This window comes from Rana temporaria, chromosome 7 (genome assembly GCF_905171775.1).
Source record: "Rana temporaria chromosome 7, aRanTem1.1, whole genome shotgun sequence".
NCBI classification, from domain to species: domain Eukaryota; kingdom Metazoa; phylum Chordata; class Amphibia; order Anura; family Ranidae; genus Rana; species Rana temporaria.
In genome coordinates, this window is record NC_053495.1 from 153,867 (window position 1) to 178,016 (window position 24,150).

General features: G+C 53.9%; 1 protein-coding gene across 1 annotated transcript in view; it reads right to left on the bottom strand.

Moving 5' to 3' along the window:
• Positions 1–1,119: 1,119 nt before the first annotated feature.
• The window catches only part of LOC120945561 (protein SSUH2 homolog), a 38,203-nt gene continuing 15,172 nt past the window's right edge, over positions 1,120–24,150 (bottom strand). The window contains exons 4-8 of the mRNA XM_040359818.1: positions 19,975–20,057; positions 19,602–19,691; positions 6,955–7,060; positions 4,835–4,939; positions 1,120–1,653 (exon numbers count right to left, since the gene is read on the bottom strand). Of these exons, the coding sequence (XP_040215752.1) occupies positions 1,513–1,653; positions 4,835–4,939; positions 6,955–7,060; positions 19,602–19,691; positions 19,975–20,057 (525 nt within the window). The 3' untranslated portion in view covers positions 1,120–1,512. The remainder of the gene's footprint in view (positions 1,654–4,834; positions 4,940–6,954; positions 7,061–19,601; positions 19,692–19,974; positions 20,058–24,150) is intronic.

Genomic DNA, 24,150 nt, shown 5'->3' on the forward strand with positions numbered 1-24,150 from the left:
TCATTCCTCTTCCTGACCTCACACGATCCCTCAGATTTCGGTCACAGCTGTGAAAATGACTTCATCGTTTTCCTCATCCCCTCAATCCCTTCTATAAATATTTGTCGGCAGTTTATTCTCCTCCATAGAAACGTCGGGACACGAGGAGGAGGAGGAGCTCCCCCGTCAGTGTTGTGCCGCCATCGCTGGAAAATCCCCCCCCCATAGGAAAGGCTTGGGGTACTACTACTCCCAGAATGCCCTTCCAGACTCCAACCCCCCCCCATAGGAAAGGCTGCGGGTACTACTACTCCCAGAATGCCCTTCCAGACTCCAACCCCCCCCCCCCATAGGAAAGGCTTGGGGGTACTACTACTCCCAGAATGCCCTTCCAGACTCCAACCCCCCCCCATAGGAAAGGCTGCGGGTACTACTACTCCCAGAATGCCCTTCCAGACTCCAACCCCCCCCCCATAGGAAAGGCTGCGGGTACTACTACTCCCAGAATGCCCTTCCAGACTCCAACCCCCCCCCCCCCCCATAGGAAAGGACTGGTGGAGTCCGGAGGAGATTTATTTTTAGGAGGAGATTTATTTTTAGGAGATTTATTTTTAGGAGGAGATTTATTTTTAGGAGGAGATTTATTTTTAGGAGATTTATTTTTAGGAGGAAAAATTGATTTCGTTCATTTAGAATATTTTTTATTTCATACTGTCGGTAATTTGGGGACAATTTTTGGGCTAAAGTTCCAGGATTACTGAAATTCCTGCAGACCCGACCTCATGGGGCCCCGGGGGCCAAACATATCTGTAATGTGTCGCCATCTTGTGGTCATTTTGCACACTGCAGATTATTAGACAATTTGAAGGTGAGAAAGAGGAAAAGTATGAGAGCCAGGCGACGAGCATTTCCAAGGAAGGACAGGAGCATCCTCAGTCCTCAGAGTATTCCTGCCCCCCCCTCCCCCAACCAGAGGGAGTGATAAACCGATGTCTGCAGGCGGTCTGTGTCCCGGCCGATCGCTCAGAGTCTGCGATTAGAAGTCAATGGGCCGAGGAGCAGCCAATGGCGGAGTCCCCTCTGGGGGGGGGGGGGCAATCGCAGGTGTGACTCCGCCCATAATAAAGAAGAATATAAATATTTACTTATTTTGCTCTTTAATAACCAAAACGCAATTTTCACATTTATATGGAAAACAAGAAAAAGAAACGCCGACCGTCAGAGAGACCCCCGAATCCCATCCAAAGGTGCAGAGCCATTCAATGCCCGGTGTGGTCACAAAGCCCGGTGTGGTCACAATGCCCGGTGTGGTCACAATGCCCGGTGTGGTCACAATGCCCCCGTGTGGTCACAATGCCCGGTGTGGTCACAATGCCCGGTGTGGTCACAATGCCCCCGGTGTGGTCACAATGCCCCCGGTGTGGTCACAATGCCCCCGTGTGGTCACAATGCCCGGTGTGGTCACAATGCCCGGTGTGGTCACAATGCCCGGTGTGGTCACAAAGCCCGGTGTGGTCACAATGCCCGGTGTGGTCAGAGGACAAGACAGCAGCACTTTTTGGGGTAGTTCTGGACGAAGACTTTGCTCTCTGTTCCGTACACAAAGTAGCTGAGTTGCTTCTCCTTCCAGCAGTACTGCACTCTGGTCAGCGGGAGGCGCTCCACACTCTGCCTCTGGAGGAGAAGAGAAACGTATTACATACAAAGAAAACCTTCATCTGTGACCCCCCCTTCATCTAGTGACCCCCCCTTCATCTGTGACCCCCCCCCCTCATCTGTGACCCCCCCCTTCATCTGTGACCCCCCCCCCTTCATCTAGTGACCCCCCCCTTCATCTGACCCCCCCCTTCATCTAGTGACCCCCCCTTCATCTACTGACCCCCCCTTCATCTAGTGACCCCCCCCCATTCATCTACTGACTCCCCCCTTCATCTACTGACCCCCCCATTCATCTACTGACCCCCCCATTCATCTACTGACCCCCCCCCCCTCATCTGTGACCCCCCCTTCATCTACTGACCCCCCCCCCTTCATCTACTGACCCCCCCTTCATCTAATGACCCCCCCCCCTTCATCTAGTGACCCCCCCCCTTCATCTACTGACCCCCCCTTCATCTACTGCCCCCCCCCATTCATCTAGTGCCCCCCCCCCCTTCATCTACTGACCCCCCCCATTCATCTACTGACCCCCCCCTTCATCTACTGACCCCCCCCCCTTCATCTACTGACCCCCCCTTCATCTACTGACCCCCCCATTCATCTACTGACCCCCCCTTCATCTAGTGACCCCCCCATTCATCTACTGACCCCCCCCCCTTCATCTAGTGACCCCCCCTTCATCTACTGACCCCCCCCTTCATCTACTGACCCCCCCCATTCATCTACTGACCCCCCCCATTCATCTACTGACCCCCCCCCTTCATCTACTGACCCCCCCTTCATCTACTGACCCCCCCATTCATCTACTGACCCCCCCATTCATCTACTGACCCCCCCTTCATCTAGTGACCCCCCCTTCATCTAGTGACCCCCCCTTCATCTACTGACCCCCCCATTCATCTACTGACCCCCCCCCTTCATCTACTGACCCCCCCTTCATCTAGTGACCCCCCCCATTCATCTACTGACCCCCCCCCTTCATCTAGTGACCCCCCCTTCATCTAGTGACCCCCCCCTTCATCTACTGACCCCCCCCTTCATCTACTGACCCCCCCATTCATCTACTGACCCCCCCCCCCTTCATCTACTGACCCCCCCTTCATCTACTGACCCCCCCCATTCATCTAGTGACCCCCCCCCCTTCATCTACTGACTCCCCCCTTCATCTACTGACCCCCCCATTCATCTACTGACCCCCCCCTTCATCTACTGACCCCCCCCTTCATCTAGTGACCCCCCCCTTCATCTACTGACCCCCCCCCTTCATCTACTGACCCCCCCCTTCATCTAGTGACCCCCCCCCCCCTTCATCTACTGACCCCCCCATTCATCTACTGACCCCCCCCCCCCCTTCATCTGTGACCCCCCCCCTTCATCTGTGACCCCCCCCCTTCATCTAGTGACCCCCCCTTCATCTGTGACCCCCCCCTTCATCTGTGACCCCCCCTTCATCTACTGACCCCCCCCCCCTTCATCTACTGACCCCCCCTTCATCTAGTGACCCCCCCCCTTCATCTAGTGACCCCCCCTTCATCTAGTGACCCCCCCCCTTCATCTGTGACCCCCCCTTCATCTAGTGACCCCCCCCCTTCATCTAGTGACCCCCCCCTCATCTGTGACCCCCCCCTTCATCTAGTGACCCCCCCCCTTCATCTGTGACCCCCCCCCTTCATCTAGTGACCCCCCCCCCTTCATCTACTGACCCCCCTTCATCTAGTGACCCCCCCCCTTCATCTGTGACCCCCCCCCCTTCATCTAGTGACCCCCCCCTTCATCTGACCCCCCCCTTCATCTAGTGACCCCCCCCTTCATCTGACCCCCCCCCTTCATCTAGTGACCCCCCCCTTCATCTGACCCCCCCCTTCATCTAGTGACCCCCCCCCCCTTCATCTACTGACCCCCCCCATTCATCTACTGACCCCCCCTTCATCTGTGACCCCCCCCTTCATCTACTGACCCCCCCCCTTCATCTGTGACCCCCCCCCTTCATCTAGTGACCCCCCCTTCATCTGACCCCCCCCTTCATCTAGTGACCCCCCCCTTCATCTGACCCCCCCCCCCTTCATCTAGTGACCCCCCCCCCTTCATCTAGTGACCCCCCCCCTTCATCTGACCCCCCCCTTCATCTAGTGACCCCCCCCCTTCATCTACTGACCCCCCCCCCTTCATCTACTGACCCCCCCCCCTTCATCTACTGACCCCCCCCTTCATCTGTGACCCCCCCATTCATCTACTGACCCCCCCCCTTCATCTACTGACCCCCCCCCCCCCTTCATCTACTGACCCCCCATTCATCTACTGACCCCCCCCCTTCATCTGTGACCCCCCCCCTTCATCTACTGACCCCCCCATTCATCTACTGACCCCCCCCATTCATCTAGTGACCCCCCCCCATTCATCTGTGACCCCCCCCTTCATCTACTGACCCCCCCCTTCATCTAGTGACCCCCCCCCCCCCCTTCATCTACTGACCCCCCCCCCCATCATCTGTGACCCCCCCCTTCATCTGTGACCCCCCCCCATCATCTAGTGACCCCCCCCCTTCATCTGTGACCCCCCCCCCCTTCATCTAGTGACCCCCCCTTCATCTGTGACCCCCCCCCTTCATCTGTGACCCCCCCCCCCCTTCATCTGTGACCCCCCCCTTCATCTGTGACCCCCCTTTCATCTACTGACCCCCCCCCTTCATCTAGTGACCCCCCCTTCATCTACTGACCCCCCCCTTCATCTACTGACCCCCCCCTTCATCTACTGACCCCCCCCCTTCATCTACTGACCCCCCCTTCATCTACTGACCCCCCCTTCATCTGTGACCCCCCCCTTCATCTACTGACCCCCCCCTTCATCTGGTGACCCCCCCATTCATCTACTGACCCCCCCTTCATCTACTGACCCCCCCCCCCTTCATCTAGTGACCCCCCCCCCTTCATCTACTGACCCCCCCCTTCATCTAGTGACCCCCCCCCCTTCATCTACTGACCCCCCCCTTCATCTAGTGACCCCCCCTTCATCTACTGACCCCCCCCCCCTTCATCTGGTGACCCCCCCTTCATCTAGTGACCCCCCCCCCAGAGGAAAGGACAATAAACCTTCTATAATGGGGGGGAGGGGCCCTAGGGAACAATCTCTCCCCCATCCTCTAGGACCTCGTGGTACCCCGATATCCGACCAATCAGTGTGCGCCTGAAATACGCACCTGTCTGAGGACGCGGCACGACGAGAACCGAGAACGGTGCCGCTCCAAAGCATTCTGGGAGGTTTCAATAATATTCGTGTCCGGAAAATCCGTAATTCCCGAAACCTGGAAGAGGAAAAAGAATCAGAGACCACGGCCTCCATTATATACAATACGGCCTCCAATACGGCCTCCAATATATACAATACGGCCTCCAATATATACACTACAGCCTCCAATATATACACAGCGGCCTCCAATACGGCCTCCATTATACACAATACGGCCTCCATTATATACACTACAGCCTCCATTATATACACTACAGCCTCCATTATATACACTACAGCCTCCATTATATACACAGCGGCCTCCATTATATACAATACGACCTCCATTATATACAATACGACCTCCAATATATACAATACGGCCTCCATTATATACAATACGGCCTCCATTATATACACAGCGGCCTCCATTATATACAATACAGCCTCCAATATATACAATACGGCCTCCAATATATACAATACGGCCTCCATTATATACAATACGGCCTCCATTATATACACTACAGCCTCCATTATATACACTACAGCCTCCAATATATACACAGCGGCCTCCATTATATACAATACAGCCTCCAATATATACAATACGGCCTCCATTATATACACAGCGGCCTCCATTATATACACAGCGGCCTCCATTATATACACAGCGGCCTCCATTATATACAATACAGTATACAATACAGCCGCCATTATATACAATACGGCCTCCATTATATACAATACGGCCTCCATTATATACAATACGGCCTCCATTATATACAATACGGCCTCCATTATATACAATACGGCCTCCATTATATACAATACGGCCTCCAATATATACACAGCGGCCTCCAATATATACAATACAGCCTCCAATATATACAATACAGCCTCCATTATATACAATACGGCCTCCAATATATACAATACGGCCTCCAATATATACAATACAGCCTCCAATATATACAATACAGCCTCCAATATATACAATACAGCCTCCAATATATACAATACGGCCTCCAATATATACAATACGGCCTCCATTATATACACAGCGGCCTCCATTATATACACAGCGGCCTCCATTATATACACAGCGGCCTCCATTATATACAATACAGTATACAATACAGCCGCCATTATATACAATACAGCCTCCATTATATACAATACGGCCTCCATTATATACAATACGGCCTCCATTATATACAATACGGCCTCCAATATATACACAGCGGCCTCCAATATATACAATACAGCCTCCATTATATACAATACGGCCTCCAATATATACAATACGGCCTCCAATATATACACAGCGGCCTCCAATATATACACAGCGGCCTCCATTATATACAATACAGCCTCCAATATATACAATACAGCCTCCATTATATACAATACGGCCTCCAATATATACAATACAGCCTCCATTATATACAATACAGCCTCCAATATATACAATACAGCCTCCAATATATACAATACAGCCTCCAATATATACACAATACAGCCTCCATTATATACAATACGGCCTCCAATATATACAATACGGCCTCCAATATATACAATACAGCCTCCATTATATACAATACAGCCTCCAATATATACAATACAGCCTCCAATATATACAATACAGCCTCCAATATATACAATACGGCCTCCAATATATACAATACGGCCTCCAATATATACAATATGGCCTCCAATATATACACTACGGCCTCCATTATATACAATACAGCCTCCAATATATACAATACGGCCTCCAATATATACAATACGGCCTCCAATATATACAATACGGCCTCCATTATATACACTACGGCCTCCATTATATACACTACGGCCTCCATTATATACACAGCGGCCTCCATTATATACACAGCGGCCTCCATTATATACACAGCGGCCTCCTCAGTAATCATCTTTGAGGTCTCGCATTCTACATGAACTTTCTTTCTTAAATGGAACCAAAATGTCACGACAAGGAGAATTTTATTTTGCCCATGGAGGTTGTATGGGGTCCGGCCTCCAATCACCGGCCTCCAATCACCGGCCTCCAATCACCGGCCTCCTCACCTTGGACTCCTCCTCCATCACCAGCTTCTCTCCCTTCACATTCTGAAAGAGATCCGAAGAAAATTCCGACTGATGATCCGAAATCAACTCAAAGACGTGATTCTTCCTGAAATAGAAAAACATCGTCACCGACCAGAAGATCCTCCAACCAATCACAGCGCAGGAACCGGATCCCATGAGAAGAGAACCTGTCCCAACCAATCACAGCGCAGGAACCGGATCCCATGAGAAGAGAGAGAACCTGTCCCAACCAATCACAGCGCAGGAACCGGATCCCATGAGAAGAGAACCTGTCCCAACCAATCACAGCGCAGGAACCGGATCCCATGAGAAGAGAGAGAACCTGTCCCAACCAATCACAGCGCAGGAACCGGATCTCATGAGAAGAGAACCTGTCCCAACCAATCACAGCGCAGGAACCGGATCTCATGAGAAGAAACAGAACCTGTCCCAACCAATCACAGCGCAGGAACCGGATCCCATGAGAAGAGAACCTGTCCCAACCAATCACAGCGCAGGAACCGGATCTCATGAGAAGAAAACCTGTCCCAACCAATCACAGCGCAGGAACCGGATCTCATGAGAAGAGAACCTGTCCCAACCAATCACAGCGCAGGAACCGGATCCCATGAGAAGAGAACCTGTCCCAACCAATCACAGCGCAGGAACCGGATCTCATGAGAAGAGAACCTGTCCCAACCAATCACAGCGCAGGAACCGGATCTCATGAGAAGAAAACCTGTCCCAACCAATCACAGCGCAGGAACCGGATCTCATGAGAAGAGAACCTGTCCCAACCAATCACAGCGCAGGAACCGGATCTCATGAGAAGAGAACCTGTCCCAACCAATCACAGCGCAGGAACCGGATCCCATGAGAAGAGAACCTGTCCCAACCAATCACAGCGCAGGAACCGGATCTCATGAGAAGAGAACCTGTCCCAACCAATCACAGCGCAGGAACCGGATCCCATGAGAAGAGAACCTGTCCCAAACAATCACAGCGCAGGAACCGGATCTCATGAGAAGAGAACCTGTCCCAACCAATCACAGCGCAGGAACCGGATCTCATGAGAAGAGAACCTGTCCCAATCAATCACAGCGCAGGAACCGGATCTCATGAGAAGAGAACCTGTCCCAACCAATCACAGCGCAGGAACCGGATCTCATGAGAAGAAAACCTGTCCCAACCAATCACAGCGCAGGAACCGGATCTCATGAGAACAGAACCTGTCCCAACCAATCACAGCGCAGGAACCGGATCTCATGAGAAGAGAGAGAACCTGTCCCAACCAATCACAGCGCAGGAACCGGATCTCATGAGAAGAGAACCTGTCCCAACCAATCACAGCGCAGGAACCGGATCTCATGAGAAGAAAACCTGTCCCAACCAATCACAGCGCAGGAACCGGATCTCATGAGAAGAGAACCTGTCCCAACCAATCACAGCGCAGGAACCGGATCTCATGAGAAGAGAACCTGTCCCAACCAATCACAGCACAGGAACCGGATCCCATGAGAAGAGAACCTGTCCCAACCAATCACAGCGCAGGAACCGGATCCCATGAGAAGAAAACCTGTCCCAACCAATCACAGCGCAGGAACCGGATCTCATGAGAAGAGAGAGAACCTGTCCCAACCAATCACAGCGCAGGAACCGGATCCCATGAGAAGAGAGAGAACCTGTCCCAACCAATCACAGCGCAGGAACCGGATCTCATGAGAAGAAAACCTGTCCCAACCAATCACAGCGCAGGAACCGGATCTCATGAGAAGAGAGAGAACCTGTCCCAACCAATCACAGCGCAGGAACCGGATCCCATGAGAAGAGAGAGAACCTGTCCCAACCAATCACAGCGCAGGAACCGGATCTCATGAGAAGAGAACCTGTCCCAACCAATCACAGCGCAGGAACCGGATCTCATGAGAAGAGAGAACCTGTCCCAACCAATCACAGCGCAGGAACCGGATCCCATGAGAAGAGAACCTGTCCCAACCAATCACAGCGCAGGAACCGGATCTCATGAGAAGAGAGAGAACCTGTCCCAACCAATCACAGCGCAGGAACCGGATCTCATGAGAAGAGAACCTGTCCCAACCAATCACAGCGCAGGAACCGGATCTCATGAGAAGAGAACCTGTCCCAACCAATCACAGCACAGGAACCGGATCTCATGAGAAGAGAACCTGTCCCAACCAATCACAGCGCAGGAACCGGATCTCATGAGAAGAGAACCTGTCCCAACCAATCACAGCGCAGGAACCGGATCTCATGAGAAGAAACAGAACCTGTCCCAACCAATCACAGCGCAGGAACCGGATCCCATGAGAAGAGAACCTGTCCCAACCAATCACAGCGCAGGAACCGGATCCCATGAGAAGAGAGAACCTGTCCCAACCAATCACAGCACAGGAACCGGATCTCATGAGAAGAAAACCTGTCCCAACCAATCACAGCGCAGGAACCGGATCTCATGAGAAGAGAACCTGTCCCAACCAATCACAGCGCAGGAACCGGATCTCATGAGAAGAGAACCTGTCCCAACCAATCACAGCACAGGAACCGGATCCCATGAGAAGAGAACCTGTCCCAACCAATCACAGCGCAGGAACCGGATCTCATGAGAAGAGAACCTGTCCCAACCAATCACAGCGCAGGAACCGGATCTCATGAGAAGAGAGAGAACCTGTCCCAACCAATCACAGCGCAGGAACCGGATCTCATGAGAAGAGAACCTGTCCCAACCAATCACAGCGCAGGAACCGGATCCCATGAGAAGAGAGAGAACCTGTCCCAACCAATCACAGCGCAGGAACCGGATCTCATGAGAAGAGAACCTGTCCCAACCAATCACAGCACAGGAACCGGATCTCATGAGAAGAGAACCTGTCCCAACCAATCACAGCACAGGAACCGGATCTCATGAGAAGAGAACCTGTCCCAACCAATCACAGCGCAGGAACCGGATCTCATGAGAAGAGAACCTGTCCCAACCAATCACAGCGCAGGAACCGGATCTCATGAGAAGAAAACCTGTCCCAACCAATCACAGCGCAGGAACCGGATCCCATGAGAAGAGAACCTGTCCCAACCAATCACAGCGCAGGAACCGGATCTCATGAGAAGAGAACCTGTCCCAACCAATCACAGCACAGGAACCGGATCTCATGAGAAGAGAACCTGTCCCAACCAATCACAGCGCAGGAACCGGATCTCATGAGAAGAGAACCTGTCCCAATCAATCACAGCGCAGGAACCGGATCTCATGAGAAGAGAACCTGTCCCAACCAATCACAGCGCAGGAACCGGATCTCATGAGAAGAGAACCTGTCCCAACCAATCACAGCACAGGAACCGGATCTCATGAGAAGAGAGAGAACCTGTCCCAACCAATCACAGCGCAGGAACCGGATCTCATGAGAAGAGAACCTGTCCCAATCAATCACAGCGCAGGAACCGGATCTCATGAGAAGAGAACCTGTCCCAACCAATCACAGCGCAGGAACCGGATCCCATGAGAAGAGAACCTGTCCCAACCAATCACAGCACAGGAACCGGATCTCATGAGAAGAGAACCTGTCCCAACCAATCACAGCACAGGAACCGGATCTCATGAGAAGAGAACCTGTCCCAACCAATCACAGCGCAGGAACCGGATCTCATGAGAAGAAAACCTGTCCCAACCAATCACAGCGCAGGAACCGGATCTCATGAGAAGAGAACCTGTCCCAACCAATCACAGCACAGGAACCGGATCTCATGAGAAGAGAACCTGTCCCAACCAATCACAGCGCAGGAACCGGATCTCATGAGAAGAAAGAGAACCTGTCCCAACCAATCACAGCGCAGGAACCGGATCTCATGAGAAGAGAACCTGTCCCAACCAATCACAGCACAGGAACCGGATCTCATGAGAAGAGAACCTGTCCCAACCAATCACAGCACAGGAACCGGATCTCATGAGAAGAGAACCTGTCCCAACCAATCACAGCACAGGAACCGGATCTCATGAGAAGAGAACCTGTCCCAACCAATCACAGCGCAGGAACCGGATCTCATGAGAAGAGAACCTGTCCCAACCAATCACAGCGCAGGAACCGGATCTCATGAGAAGAGAACCTGTCCCAACCAATCACAGCACAGGAACCGGATCTCATGAGAAGAGAACCTGTCCCAACCAATCACAGCACAGGAACCGGATCCCATGAGAAGAGAACCTGTCCCAATCAATCACAGCGCAGGAACCGGATCTCATGAGAAGAGAACCTGTCCCAACCAATCACAGCGCAGGAACCGGATCTCATGAGAAGAGAACCTGTCCCAACCAATCACAGCGCAGGAACCGGATCTCATGAGAAGAGAGAGAACCTGTCCCAACCAATCACAGCGCAGGAACCGGATCTCATGAGAAGAAAACCTCTCCCAACCAATCACAGCGCAGGAACCGGATCTCATGAGAAGAGAACCTGTCCCAATCAATCACAGCGCAGGAACCGGATCTCATGAGAAGAAAACCTGTCCCAACCAATCACAGCGCAGGAACCGGATCCCATGAGAAGAGAACCTGTCCCAACCAATCACAGCGCAGGAACCGGATCTCATGAGAAGAGAACCTGTCCCAACCAATCACAGCGCAGGAACCGGATCCCATGAGAAGAGAGAGAACCTGTCCCAACCAATCACAGCGCAGGAACCGGATCTCATGAGAAGAGAGAGAACCTGTCCCAACCAATCACAGCACAGGAACCGGATCTCATGAGAAGAGAACCTGTCCCAACCAATCACAGCGCAGGAACCGGATCTCATGAGAAGAGAGAGAACCTGTCCCAACCAATCACAGCGCAGGAACCGGATCTCATGAGAAGAAAACCTGTCCCAACCAATCACAGCGCAGGAACCGGATCTCATGAGAAGAGAACCTGTCCCAACCAATCACAGCGCAGGAACCGGATCTCATGAGAAGAGAATCTGTCCCAACCAATCACAGCGCAGGAACCGGATCTCATGAGAAGAGAACCTGTCCCAACCAATCACAGCGCAGGAACCGGATCTCATGAGAAGAAAACCTGTCCCAACCAATCACAGCGCAGGAACCGGATCTCATGAGAAGAGAACCTGTCCCAACCAATCACAGCGCAGGAACCGGATCCCATGAGAAGAGAACCTGTCCCAACCAATCACAGCGCAGGAACCGGATCCCATGAGAAGAGAACCTGTCCCAACCAATCACAGCGCAGGAACCGGATCTCATGAGAAGAGAACCTGTCCCAACCAATCACAGCGCAGGAACCGGATCCCATGAGAAGAGAACCTGTCCCAACCAATCACAGCGCAGGAACCGGATCTCATGAGAAGAGAACCTGTCCCAACCAATCACAGCGCAGGAACCGGATCTCATGAGAAGAGAACCTGTCCCAACCAATCACAGCGCAGGAACCGGATCTCATGAGAAGAGAACCTGTCCCAACCAATCACAGCGCAGGAACCGGATCCCATGAGAAGAGAACCTGTCCCAACCAATCACAGCGCAGGAACCTGATCCCATGAGAAGAGAACCTGTCCCAACCAATCACAGCGCAGGAACCGGATCTCATGAGAAGAGAACCTGTCCCAACCAATCACAGCGCAGGAACCGGATCCCATGAGAAGAGAACCTGTCCCAACCAATCACAGCGCAGGAACCGGATCTCATGAGAAGAGAGAGAACCTGTCCCAACCAATCACAGCGCAGGAACCGGATCTCATGAGAAGAGAACCTGTCCCAACCAATCACAGCGCAGGAACCGGATCTCATGAGAAGAGAGAGAACCTGTCCCAACCAATCACAGCGCAGGAACCGGATCTCATGAGAAGAGAACCTGTCCCAACCAATCACAGCGCAGGAACCGGATCTCATGAGAAGAAAACCTGTCCCAACCAATCACAGCGCAGGAACCGGATCCCATGAGAAGAGAACCTGTCCCAACCAATCACAGCGCAGGAACCGGATCTCATGAGAAGAGAACCTGTCCCAACCAATCACAGCGCAGGAACCGGATCTCATGAGAAGAGAACCTGTCCCAACCAATCACAGCGCAGGAACCGGATCCCATGAGAAGAGAACCTGTCCCAACCAATCACAGCGCAGGAACCGGATCTCATGAGAAGAGAACCTGTCCCAACCAATCACAGCGCAGGAACCGGATCCCATGAGAAGAGAGAGAACCTGTCCCAACCAATCACAGCGCAGGAACCGGATCTCATGAGAAGAGAGAGAACCTGTCCCAACCAATCACAGCGCAGGAACCGGATCCCATGAGAAGAGAGAGAACCTGTCCCAACCAATCACAGCGCAGGAACCGGATCTCATGAGAAGAGAGAGAACCTGTCCCAACCAATCACAGCGCAGGAACCGGATCTCATGAGAAGAGAGAGAACCTGTCCCAACCAATCACAGCGCAGGAACCGGATCTCATGAGAAGAGAACCTGTCCCAACCAATCACAGCGCAGGAACCGGATCCCATGAGAAGAGAACCTGTCCCAACCAATCACAGCGCAGGAACTGGATCCCATGAGAAGAGAACCTGTCCCAACCAATCACAGCGCAGGAACCGGATCTCATGAGAAGAAAGAGAACCTGTCCCAACCAATCACAGCGCAGGAACCGGATCTCATGAGAAGAGAGAGAACCTGTCCCAACCAATCACAGCGCAGGAACCGGATCCCATGAGAAGAGAACCTGTCCCAACCAATCACAGCGCAGGAACCGGATCTCATGAGAAGAGAACCTGTCCCAACCAATCACAGCGCAGGAACCGGATCTCATGAGAAGAGAGAGAACCTGTCCCAACCAATCACAGCACAGGAACCGGATCTCATGAGAAGAGAGAGAACCTGTCCCAACCAATCACAGCGCAGGAACCGGATCTCATGAGAAGAGAACCTGTCCCAACCAATCACAGCGCAGGAACCGGATCTCATGAGAAGAGAGAGAACCTGTCCCAACCAATCACAGCGCAGGAACCGGATCTCATGAGAAGAGAACCTGTCCCAACCAATCACAGCGCAGGAACCGGATCTCATGAGAAGAGAATCTGTCCCAACCAATCACAGCGCAGGAACCGGATCTCATGAGAAGAGAGCTGTCCCAACCAATCACAGCGCAGGAACCGGATCTCATGAGAAGAGAACCTGTCCCAACCAATCACAGCGCAGGAACCGGATCTCATGAGAAGAGAACCTGTCCCAACCAATCACAGCACAGGAACCGGATCCCATGAGAAGAGAGAGAACCTGTCCCAACCAATCACAGCACAGGAACCGGATCTCATGAGAAGAGAGAGAACCTGTCCCAACCAATCACAGCGCAGGAACCGGATCTCATGAGAAGAGAACCTGTCCCAACCAATCACAGCGCAGGAACCGGATCCCATGAGAAGAGAACCTGTCCCAACCAATCACAGCACAGGAACCGGATCTCATGAGAAGAGAACCTGTCCCAACCAATCACAGCGCAGGAACCGGATCTCATGAGAAGAGAACCTGTCCCAACCAATCACAGCGCAGGAACCGGATCTCATGAGAAGAGAACCTGTCCCAACCAATCACAGCGCAGGAACCGGATCCCATGAGAAGAGAACCTGTCCCAACCAATCACAGCACAGGAACCGGATCCCATGAGAAGAGAACCTGTCCCAACCAATCACAGCACAGGAACCGGATCTCATGAGAAGAGAACCTGTCCCAACCAATCACAGCGCAGGAACCGGATCTCATGAGAAGAGAGAGAACCTGTCCCAACCAATCACAGCGCAGGAACCGGATCTCATGAGAAGAGAACCTGTCCCAACCAATCACAGCGCAGGAACCGGATCTCATGAGAAGAGAACCTGTCCCAACCAATCACAGCGCAGGAACCGGATCCCATGAGAAGAGAACCTGTCCCAACCAATCACAGCGCAGGAACCGGATCTCATGAGAAGAGAACCTGTCCCAACCAATCACAGCGCAGGAACCGGATCCCATGAGAAGAGAGAACCTGTCCCAATCAATCACAGCGCAGGAACCGGATCTCATGAGAAGAGAACCTGTCCCAACCAATCACAGCGCAGGAACCGGATCTCATGAGAAGAGAGAGAACCTGTCCCAACCAATCACAGCGCATGAACCGGATCTCATGAGAAGAGAGAGAACCTGTCCCAACCAATCACAGCGCAAGAACCGGATCTCATGAGAAGAGAACCTGTCCCAACCAATCACAGCGCAGGAACCGGATCTCATGAGAAGAGAACCTGTCCCAATCAATCACAGCGCAGGAACCGGATCTCATGAGAAGAGAACCTGTCCCAACCAATCACAGCGCAGGAACCGGATCCCATGAGAAGAGAACCTGTCCCAACCAATCACAGCGCAGGAACCGGATCCCATGAGAAGAGAACCTGTCCCAACCAATCACAGCGCAGGAACCGGATCTCATGAGAAGAGAACCTGTCCCAACCAATCACAGCGCAGGAACCGGATCTCATGAGAAGAGAACCTGTCCCAACCAATCACAGCGCAGGAACCGGATCCCATGAGAAGAGAACCTGTCCCAACCAATCACAGCGCAGGAACCGGATCTCATGAGAAGAGAGAGAACCTGTCCCAACCAATCACAGCGCAGGAACCGGATCCCATGAGAAGAGAACCTGTCCCAACCAATCACAGCGCAGGAACCGGATCCCATGAGAAGAGAACCTGTCCCAACCAATCACAGCGCAGGAACCGGATCCCATGAGAAGAGAACCTGTCCCAACCAATCACAGCGCAGGAACCGGATCTCATGAGAAGAGAACCTGTCCCAACCAATCACAGCGCAGGAACCGGATCTCATGAGAAGAGAGCTGTCCCAACCAATCACAGCGCAGGAACCGGATCTCATGAGAAGAGAACCTGTCCCAACCAATCACAGCGCAGGAACCGGATCTCATGAGAAGAGAACCTGTCCCAACCAATCACAGCGCAGGAACCGGATCTCATGAGAAGAGAGCTGTCCCAACCAATCACAGCACAGGAACCAGATCTCATGAGAAGAGAGAGAACCTGTCCCAACCAATCACAGCGCAGGAACCGGATCTCATGAGAAGAAAGAGAACCTGTCCCAACCAATCACAGCGCAGGAACCGGATCTCATGAGAAGAGAGAGAACCTGTCCCAACCAATCACAGCGCAGGAACCGGATCTCATGAGAAGAGAACCTGTCCCAACCAATCACAGCACAGGAACCGGATCTCATGAGAAGAGAACCTGTCCCAACCAATCACAGCGCAGGAACCGGATCTCATGAGAAGAGAGAGAACCTGTCCCAACCAATCACAGCTGAGATGATGTCATCAGTCTGCTGCAGGCAGGATTAAGCATTTCCTCCCCTCCCCCAGTGATCAGACTGTACATTATAACTTTGTAGAAGGAGGAGGAGTCATTTTCTCAGTTTCCCTCCCCCAGTGAGGTCACCCAAAGCCGGGAGAATTTTCCGGGTTCCAGCGGGAGGTGAAGAACGGCTCTGGAATGGGGTCCGGACCATCATTGAGGACTCGGGGGATGGGAGGATGACCCGGTGTGGGACCCTCGCAGGGACGGCATTGTGACCCGGTTCCCGGACATTCTACGGGAATGGCGGCTGGGGGGGGGGGGGACCTCTACAGAGACGGGGGGGTGGTTGTGAAAGCCGGACATCCCACCAGGAGCCCCTCCGTCACCGGCAGAGGAACTGATGGCATCCAAAGAGACCCCCAGAGGGGCAGCCGTGTCATGGACCGGACCGACGCCCGGACCTGTCCCAGATAGAGGCCCCTTTCACACACAACGTTTAGCTGCGATTTCGTTGCACGCGGTTTGGTGCGGATAGAAAAAAATAGAATTGACTGCGTCCAGGTGCGATTCGGCGGCGCCCAGGTGCGATTCGGCGGCGTCCAGGTGCGATTCGGCGGCGTCCAGGTGCGATTCGGCGGCGTCCAGGTGCGATTCGGCGGCGTCCAGGTGCGATTCGGCGGCGTCCAGGTGCGATTCGGCGGCGTCCAGGTGCGATTCAGCGGCGCCCAGGTGCGATTCAGCGGCGTCCAGGTGCGATTCAGCGGCGTCCAGGTGCGATTCAGCGGCGTCCAGGTGCGATTCAGCGGCGTCCAGGTGCGATTCAGCGGCGTCCAGGTGCGATTCGGCGCAGCCATCTGCAGGAAGTCGCAGTCTTGTGTCAAAGAACAGGAAGCACATAATCCAAAAAAATAAAAAGGGTTGCTATGGAAATGACTACCGCAGCTAAACGCGGCCGCACGTAACCGCAATGTACAAATGCAGCCAATCGCAGCGCCTGGAATTTCACTGAAAATGTACAAAACTGCCGTCCGTCTGAAAGGGGCCCCTAAAGGCTCCGCCCACCAGAGACAGAAAAATATTCTGTACACTTTATAGAGGCAGGGACCGGAACCAAGGAGGAGCTTCTGGGTATTGTAGTCCGCCCCTCATCCCGCCCCTCACTCCTCCTGCACATCACTTCCTTGCAGAGTATCACTCCTCACTCCTCCTGCACATCACTTCCTTGCAGAGTATCACTCCTCACTCCTCCTGCACATCACTTCCTTGCAGAGTATCACTCCTCACTACTCCTGCACATCACTTCCTTGCAGAGTATCACTCCTCACTCCTCCTGCACATCACTTCCTTGCAGAGTATCACTCCTCACTCCTCCTGCACATCACTTCCTTGCAGAGTATCACTCCTCCTGCACATCACTTCCTTGCAGAGTATCACTCCTCACTCCTCCTGCACATCACTTCCTTGCAGAGTATCACTCCTCACTCCTCCTGCACATCACTTCCTTGCAGAGTATCACTCCTCCTGCACATCACTTCCTTGCAGAGTATCACTCCTCACTCCTCCTGCACATCACTTCCTTGCAGAGTATCACTCCTCACGCACATCACTTCCTTGCAGAGTATCACTCCTCACTCCTCCTGCACATCACTTCCTTGCAGAGTATCACTCCTCCTGCACATCACTTCCTCCCCTTCCTTCTCTGGACTAGCACTGTATGCATGACATTGGCTCAGCCAGGCCCAAAGCAAATGCCCTTTACAGGCAGGGACCCCAGGCGCCTATGGTGTAGCAAATAGTGCTCTCAGTACCACCTCTTCAGGCCCTGTCACCCCCCTGGCTGCAGCTGCCTCCCTTCACTGCCCATGCCACCATCCTCCTCCAGACTGGCTCTGCACCCATCTCAGTCCTCCTGACTGTCACTCACCGGCCATCTTGGCTGCGGCTCTGTAGAACTCCTGGAGTCTTGCCCAGCAGTGTTCTCCCGCTGTACTCTCTTGCCCCTCCTGTCCAGGACACCTCCACGCTTCCTTGGAGGGCCCCATCCGCACCCAAGCCCAGGCCCAAAGTCACTACCCCCCAGACTGGGGAGCTTCCTCTATAAGCCCCGTCAGCCTAGCATTCCATCTCTAATCTTCCACCTGGTCAACTCCCTCCCCAGCTGGGCTGGACTGCCCCCTGCCAATCCAAGCTGGGGATTGGTCAGGGCTCCTTACAACACCAAGGTGGCCTCACCTTCCCTTTCTAGAAAACACTGGAATATTCTAGAAAGAAGTATGAGGTCCTAGTGCTGCCACCTGCGAGTCACCCAGCATTACTCCGAGCCGCTCCCAGCCCAGATCAAAAAACACACCCAGGCTTGGCTACCAGCCAATCCACATCAATTTACCTTTCCAAAAAATATTTTCCTAGCCCACTAGAGGGTGCTACAGCTAATGGTTGTATTAATGTGATTTGTGAGTAGGGACAGGCTGCTGTTTTAGGGGGGTGAGTGTAGCACCCTCTAGTGTGCTCGATGTAGATAGTTGTAGTGTAGGAAGATTTGGCCTGGGTTGAGTCTGGGTCAGGGCTGAGCAGCTTTTCTGGTGCCTCCCCCTGCCTTCTGGAACCTTGGAGAAGCTTCCAGATGTAGTGGGTGGAAGCTAGGAGGAGCTGGAGTATTTATGAGGGCCCCAGCCAATGGTCTGGCAGGGGACAGGCCTCTTTATAAATAGGGACGAGGAGTCATGACAGCAGGGGCAGTTGGGTGGAAGATGGAGTGCCGAGGAGGCAGTTGGTGGCCCTCGAGTGTGCCCCCTAGTCTGGAGGGGGATCTTGGGCGCTAGAGGGACCCTCTACAACACAGAGGAAATCCTTTCTGGAGACATGGGAGCAGGTCCGGGAGGTCTCCTGAGAAGTCAGCCGGGTGTCAGTCTGGGAGGAGGAGCCAGGAGGACTGCAGCCAGGTGGGCTGGCAGGGCCTGAAGAGGGGGTGCTGGGATCAGAAGCCACAGGAGGAATGTAAGCTGGACACTAAACTTTGCTACACAACCAAGGGGCCCGGGGTCCCGAGAGAGGGAGAATTTTCTGAAGGGGGCTCCCACCCAAATCCCCAATAAACCACAACGTGCCGGGCTGTTCTCGGACTCCGTGTGCCTGGCTGTGCAGGGCGGGTCCCATGTTACCTGTGGCCTCTTAGGGGGGTGCACTACATTATATATATTATACCCCTCCCCCCCCCACAATCACACATATTATAGGAATCAATGAAAGTGATGTGCCAATAATATACTGACATTGTAGCAGATCAGTCCCCGCCCCCGAGGAAACACTTACGTACCATGTGACTGTGAGGAGCATGTAGGTCAGGACCCGCCCCTTTCCGGAGCAGCCGTCACACTGCTGGTTGGAGTTCTGGCACATTCGGCAGCTGTGGGGGGAGGGGGATACAAAGTCCACCAATGAGAAATCTACTCGGAGGGTGGGGAGGGTTCCGGGGAGATGAGAGAAAACCGGAACCCTCAGGAGCCGTCACACCAAAATCACCAAAAACAGCCAACCCCCCCTCCCCCACTGACTGCGATGCATTGGACATATTTAAATAGATACAAGGGAGTCTCACTCCTTCCGCTTTCTGAAAACAATGAAGGATGTGGTGCAGCAGTAGAAGTGAGACTCCCCAATAATGATACTTAGCTCATTTCCTGGAGCACCTTTCTGTGCCGTTCCCATAGCAATGCTGACACACCTCCATCTGCATGCGGCGCCCCCTCCCATTGCACCACATGCACTGCGCCTGCAGGGGGGGGGCAGAATAAAGGAAAGAAATAATCATCATTATACAAGACTGAAGGGGGGGGGGGGAGATACAAGACTGAAGGGGGGGGGGGGAGATACAAGACTGAAGGGGGGGGGGGCAGATACAAGACTGAAGGGGGGGAGAGGAGATACAAGACTGAAGGGGGGGGGAGATACAAGACTGAAGGGGGGGGAGATACAAGACTGAAGGGGGAGGAGAGATACAAGACTGAAGGGGGGGGAGATACAAGACTGAAGGGGGGGGAAGATACAAGACTGAAGGGGGGGAGAGGAGATACAAGACTGAAGGGGGGGGGGGATACAAGACTGAAGGGGGAGAGGAGATACAAGACTGAAGGGGGGGGGATACAAGACTGAAGGGGGGGGGGGGGAGATACAAGACTGAAGGGGGGGGGGGATACAAGACTGAAGGGGGGGAGATACAAGACTGAAGGGGGGGAGAGGAGATACAAGACTGAAGGGGGGGGGAGATACAAGACTGAAGGGGGGGGAGATACAAGACTGAAGGGGGGGGGAAGATACAAGACTGAAGGGGGGGAGAGGAGATACAAGACTGAAGGGGGGGGGAGATACAAGACTGAAGGGGGAGAGGAGATACAAGACTGAAGGGGGAGAGGAGATACAAGACTGAAGGGGGGGGGAAGATACAAGACTGAAGGGGGGGAGAGGAGATACAAGACTGAAGGGGGAGGAGATACAAGACTGAAGGGGGGGGGGATACAAGACTGAAGGGGGAGAGGAGATACAAGACTGAAGGGGGAGGAGAGATACAAGACTGAAGGGGGGGAGATACAAGACTGAAGGGGGGGGGAGATACAGGACTGAAGGGGGGGGAGATACAAGACTGAAGGGGGGGAGATACAAGACTGAAGGGGGGGAGATACAAGACTGAAGGGGGGGGGGGGAGATACAAGACTGAAGGGGGGGAGAGGAGATACAAGACTGAAGGGGGGGGAGATACAAGACTGAAGGGGGGGGAAGATACAAGACTGAAGGGGGGGAGAGGAGATACAAGACTGAAGGGGGGGGGAGATACAAGACTGAAGGGGGAGGAGATACAAGACTGAAGGGGGAGGAGATACAAGACTGAAGGGGGGGGGGGGATACAAGACTGAAGGGGGAGAGGAGATACAAGACTGAAGGGGGAGGAGATACAAGACTGAAGGGGGGGGGGGAGATACAAGACTGAAGGGGGGGGGGAGATACAAGACTGAAGGGGGGGGGGAGATACAAGACTGAAGGGGGGGGGGGAGATACAAGACTGAAGGGGGGGGGGGAGATACAAGACTGAAGGGGGGGGGAAGATACAAGACTGAAGGGGGAGGAGATACAAGACTGAAGGGGGGGGGGGAGATACAAGACTGAAGGGGGGGGAGAGATACAAGACTGAAGGGGGGGAGATACAAGACTGAAGGGGGGGGGGGAGATACAAGACTGAAGGGGGGGGAGAGATACAAGACTGAAGGGGGGGGAGATACAAGACTGAAGGGGGGGGGGGGAGATACAAGACTGAAGGGGGAGAGGAGATACAAGACTGAAGGGGGGGAGAGATACAAGACTGAAGGGGGAGGAGATACAAGACTGAAGGGGGGGGGGGAGATACAAGACTGAAGGGGGAGAGGAGATACAAGACTGAAGGGGGAGGAGACTGAAGGGGGGGAGATACAAGACTGAAGGGGGGGGGGGAGATACAAGACTGAAGGGGGGGGAAGATACAAGACTGAAGGGGGGGGGAGATACAAGACTGAAGGGGGGGAGAGGAGATACAAGACTGAAGGGGGGGGGGGATACAAGACTGAAGGGGGGGGAGATACAAGACTGAAGGGGGGGGAGATACAAGACTGAAGGGGGGGGAGATACAAGACTGAAGGGGGGGGGAGATACAAGACTGAAGGGGGGGGAGATACAAGACTGAAGGGGGGGAGATACAAGACTGAAGGGGGGGGCAGATACAAGACTGAAGGGGGGGGAGAGATACAAGACTGAAGGGGGGGGGAGATACAAGACTGAAGGGGGGGAGATACAAGACTGAAGGGGGGGAGATACAAGACTGAAGGGGGGGAGATACAAGACTGAAGGGGGGGAGATACAAGACTGAAGGGGGGGGGGAGATACAAGACTGAAGGGGGGGGGAGATACAAGACTGAAGGGGGGGGAGAGATACAAGACTGAAGGGGGGGAGATACAAGACTGAAGGGGGGGGGGAGGAGATACAAGACTGAAGGGGGGGGGATACAAGACTGAAGGGGGGGGAGATACAAGACTGAAGGGGGAGAGGAGATACAAGACTGAAGGGGGAGGAGACTGAAGGGGGGGGAGATACAAGACTGAAGGGGGGGGGAGATACAAGACTGAAGGGGGGGGAAGATACAAGACTGAAGGGGGGGGGAGATACAAGACTGAAGGGGGAGGAGACTGAAGGGGGGGGAGATACAAGACTGAAGGGGGGGGGGAGATACAAGACTGAAGGGGGGGGAAGATACAAGACTGAAGGGGGGGGAAGATACAAGACTGAAGGGGGGGAGAGGAGATACAAGACTGAAGGGGGGGGGATACAAGACTGAAGGGGGGGGGGAGATACAAGACTGAAGGGGGGGGGAGATACAAGACTGAAGGGGGGGGAGATACAAGACTGAAGGGGGGGGGAGATACAAGACTGAAGGGGGGGGGGATACAAGACTGAAGGGGGGGGGAGATACAAGACTGAAGGGGGGGAGATACAAGACTGAAGGGGGGGGGAGATACAAGACTGAAGGGGGGGGGAGATACAAGACTGAAGGGGGGGGGAGATACAAGACTGAAGGGGGGGGAGATACAAGACTGAAGGGGGGGAGATACAAGACTGAAGGGGGGGGGAGATACAAGACTGAAGGGGGGGGGGATACAAGACTGAAGGGGGGGGGAGATACAAGACTGAAGGGGGGGGGGAGATACAAGACTGAAGGGGGGGAGATACAAGACTGAAGGGGGGGAGATACAAGACTGAAGGGGGGGGGGAGATACAAGACTGAAGGGGGGGAGAGGAGATACAAGACTGAAGGGGGGAGAGGAGATACAAGACTGAAGGGGGGGGGGAGATACAAGACTGAAGGGGGGGGGGGATACAAGACTGAAGGGGGGGGAAGATACAAGACTGAAGGGGGGGGGGATACAAGACTGAAGGGGGGGGGATACAAGACTGAAGGGGGGGGAGATACAAGACTGAAGGGGGGGGGAGATACAAGACTGAAGGGGGGGGAGATACAAGACTGAAGGGGGGGGGAAGATACAAGACTGAAGGGGGGGGGAGATACAAGACTGAAGGGGGGGGGAGATACAAGACTGAAGGGGGGGGGGGGGACAAGACTGAAGGGGGGGGGGAGATACAAGACTGAAGTGGGGGGGAGATACAAGACTGAAGGGGGGGGGGAGATACAAGACTGAAGGGGGAGAGGAGATACAAGACTGAAGGGGGGGAGATACAAGACTGAAGGGGGAGGAGACTGAAGGGGGGGGGGGAGATACAAGACTGAAGGGGGGGAGAGGAGATACAAGACTGAAGGGGGGGGGGTACAAGACTGAAGGGGGGGGAGATACAAGACTGAAGGGGGGGGAGATACAAGACTGAAGGGGGGGGGAGATACAAGACTGAAGGGGGGGGGAGATACAAGACTGAAGGGGGGGGAGATACAAGACTGAAGGGGGGGGGGAGATACAAGACTGAAGGGGGGGGGAGATACAAGACTGAAGGGGGGGGAGATACAAGACTGAAGGGGGGGGGGAGATACAAGACTGAAGGGGGGAGAGGAGATACAAGACTGAAGGGGGGAGAGGAGATACAAGACTGAAGGGGGGGAGAGGAGATACAAGACTGAAGGGGGGGGGGATACAAGACTGAAGGGGGGGAGGAGATACAAGACTGAAGGGGGGGGAGGAGATACAAGACTGAAGGGGGGGGGGGAGATACAAGACTGAAGGGGGGGGAGGAGATACAAGACTGAAGGGGGGGGAGGAGATACAAGACTGAAGGGGGGGGAGGAGATACAAGACTGAAGGGGGGGGGGGAGATACAAGACTGAAGGGGGGGGAGG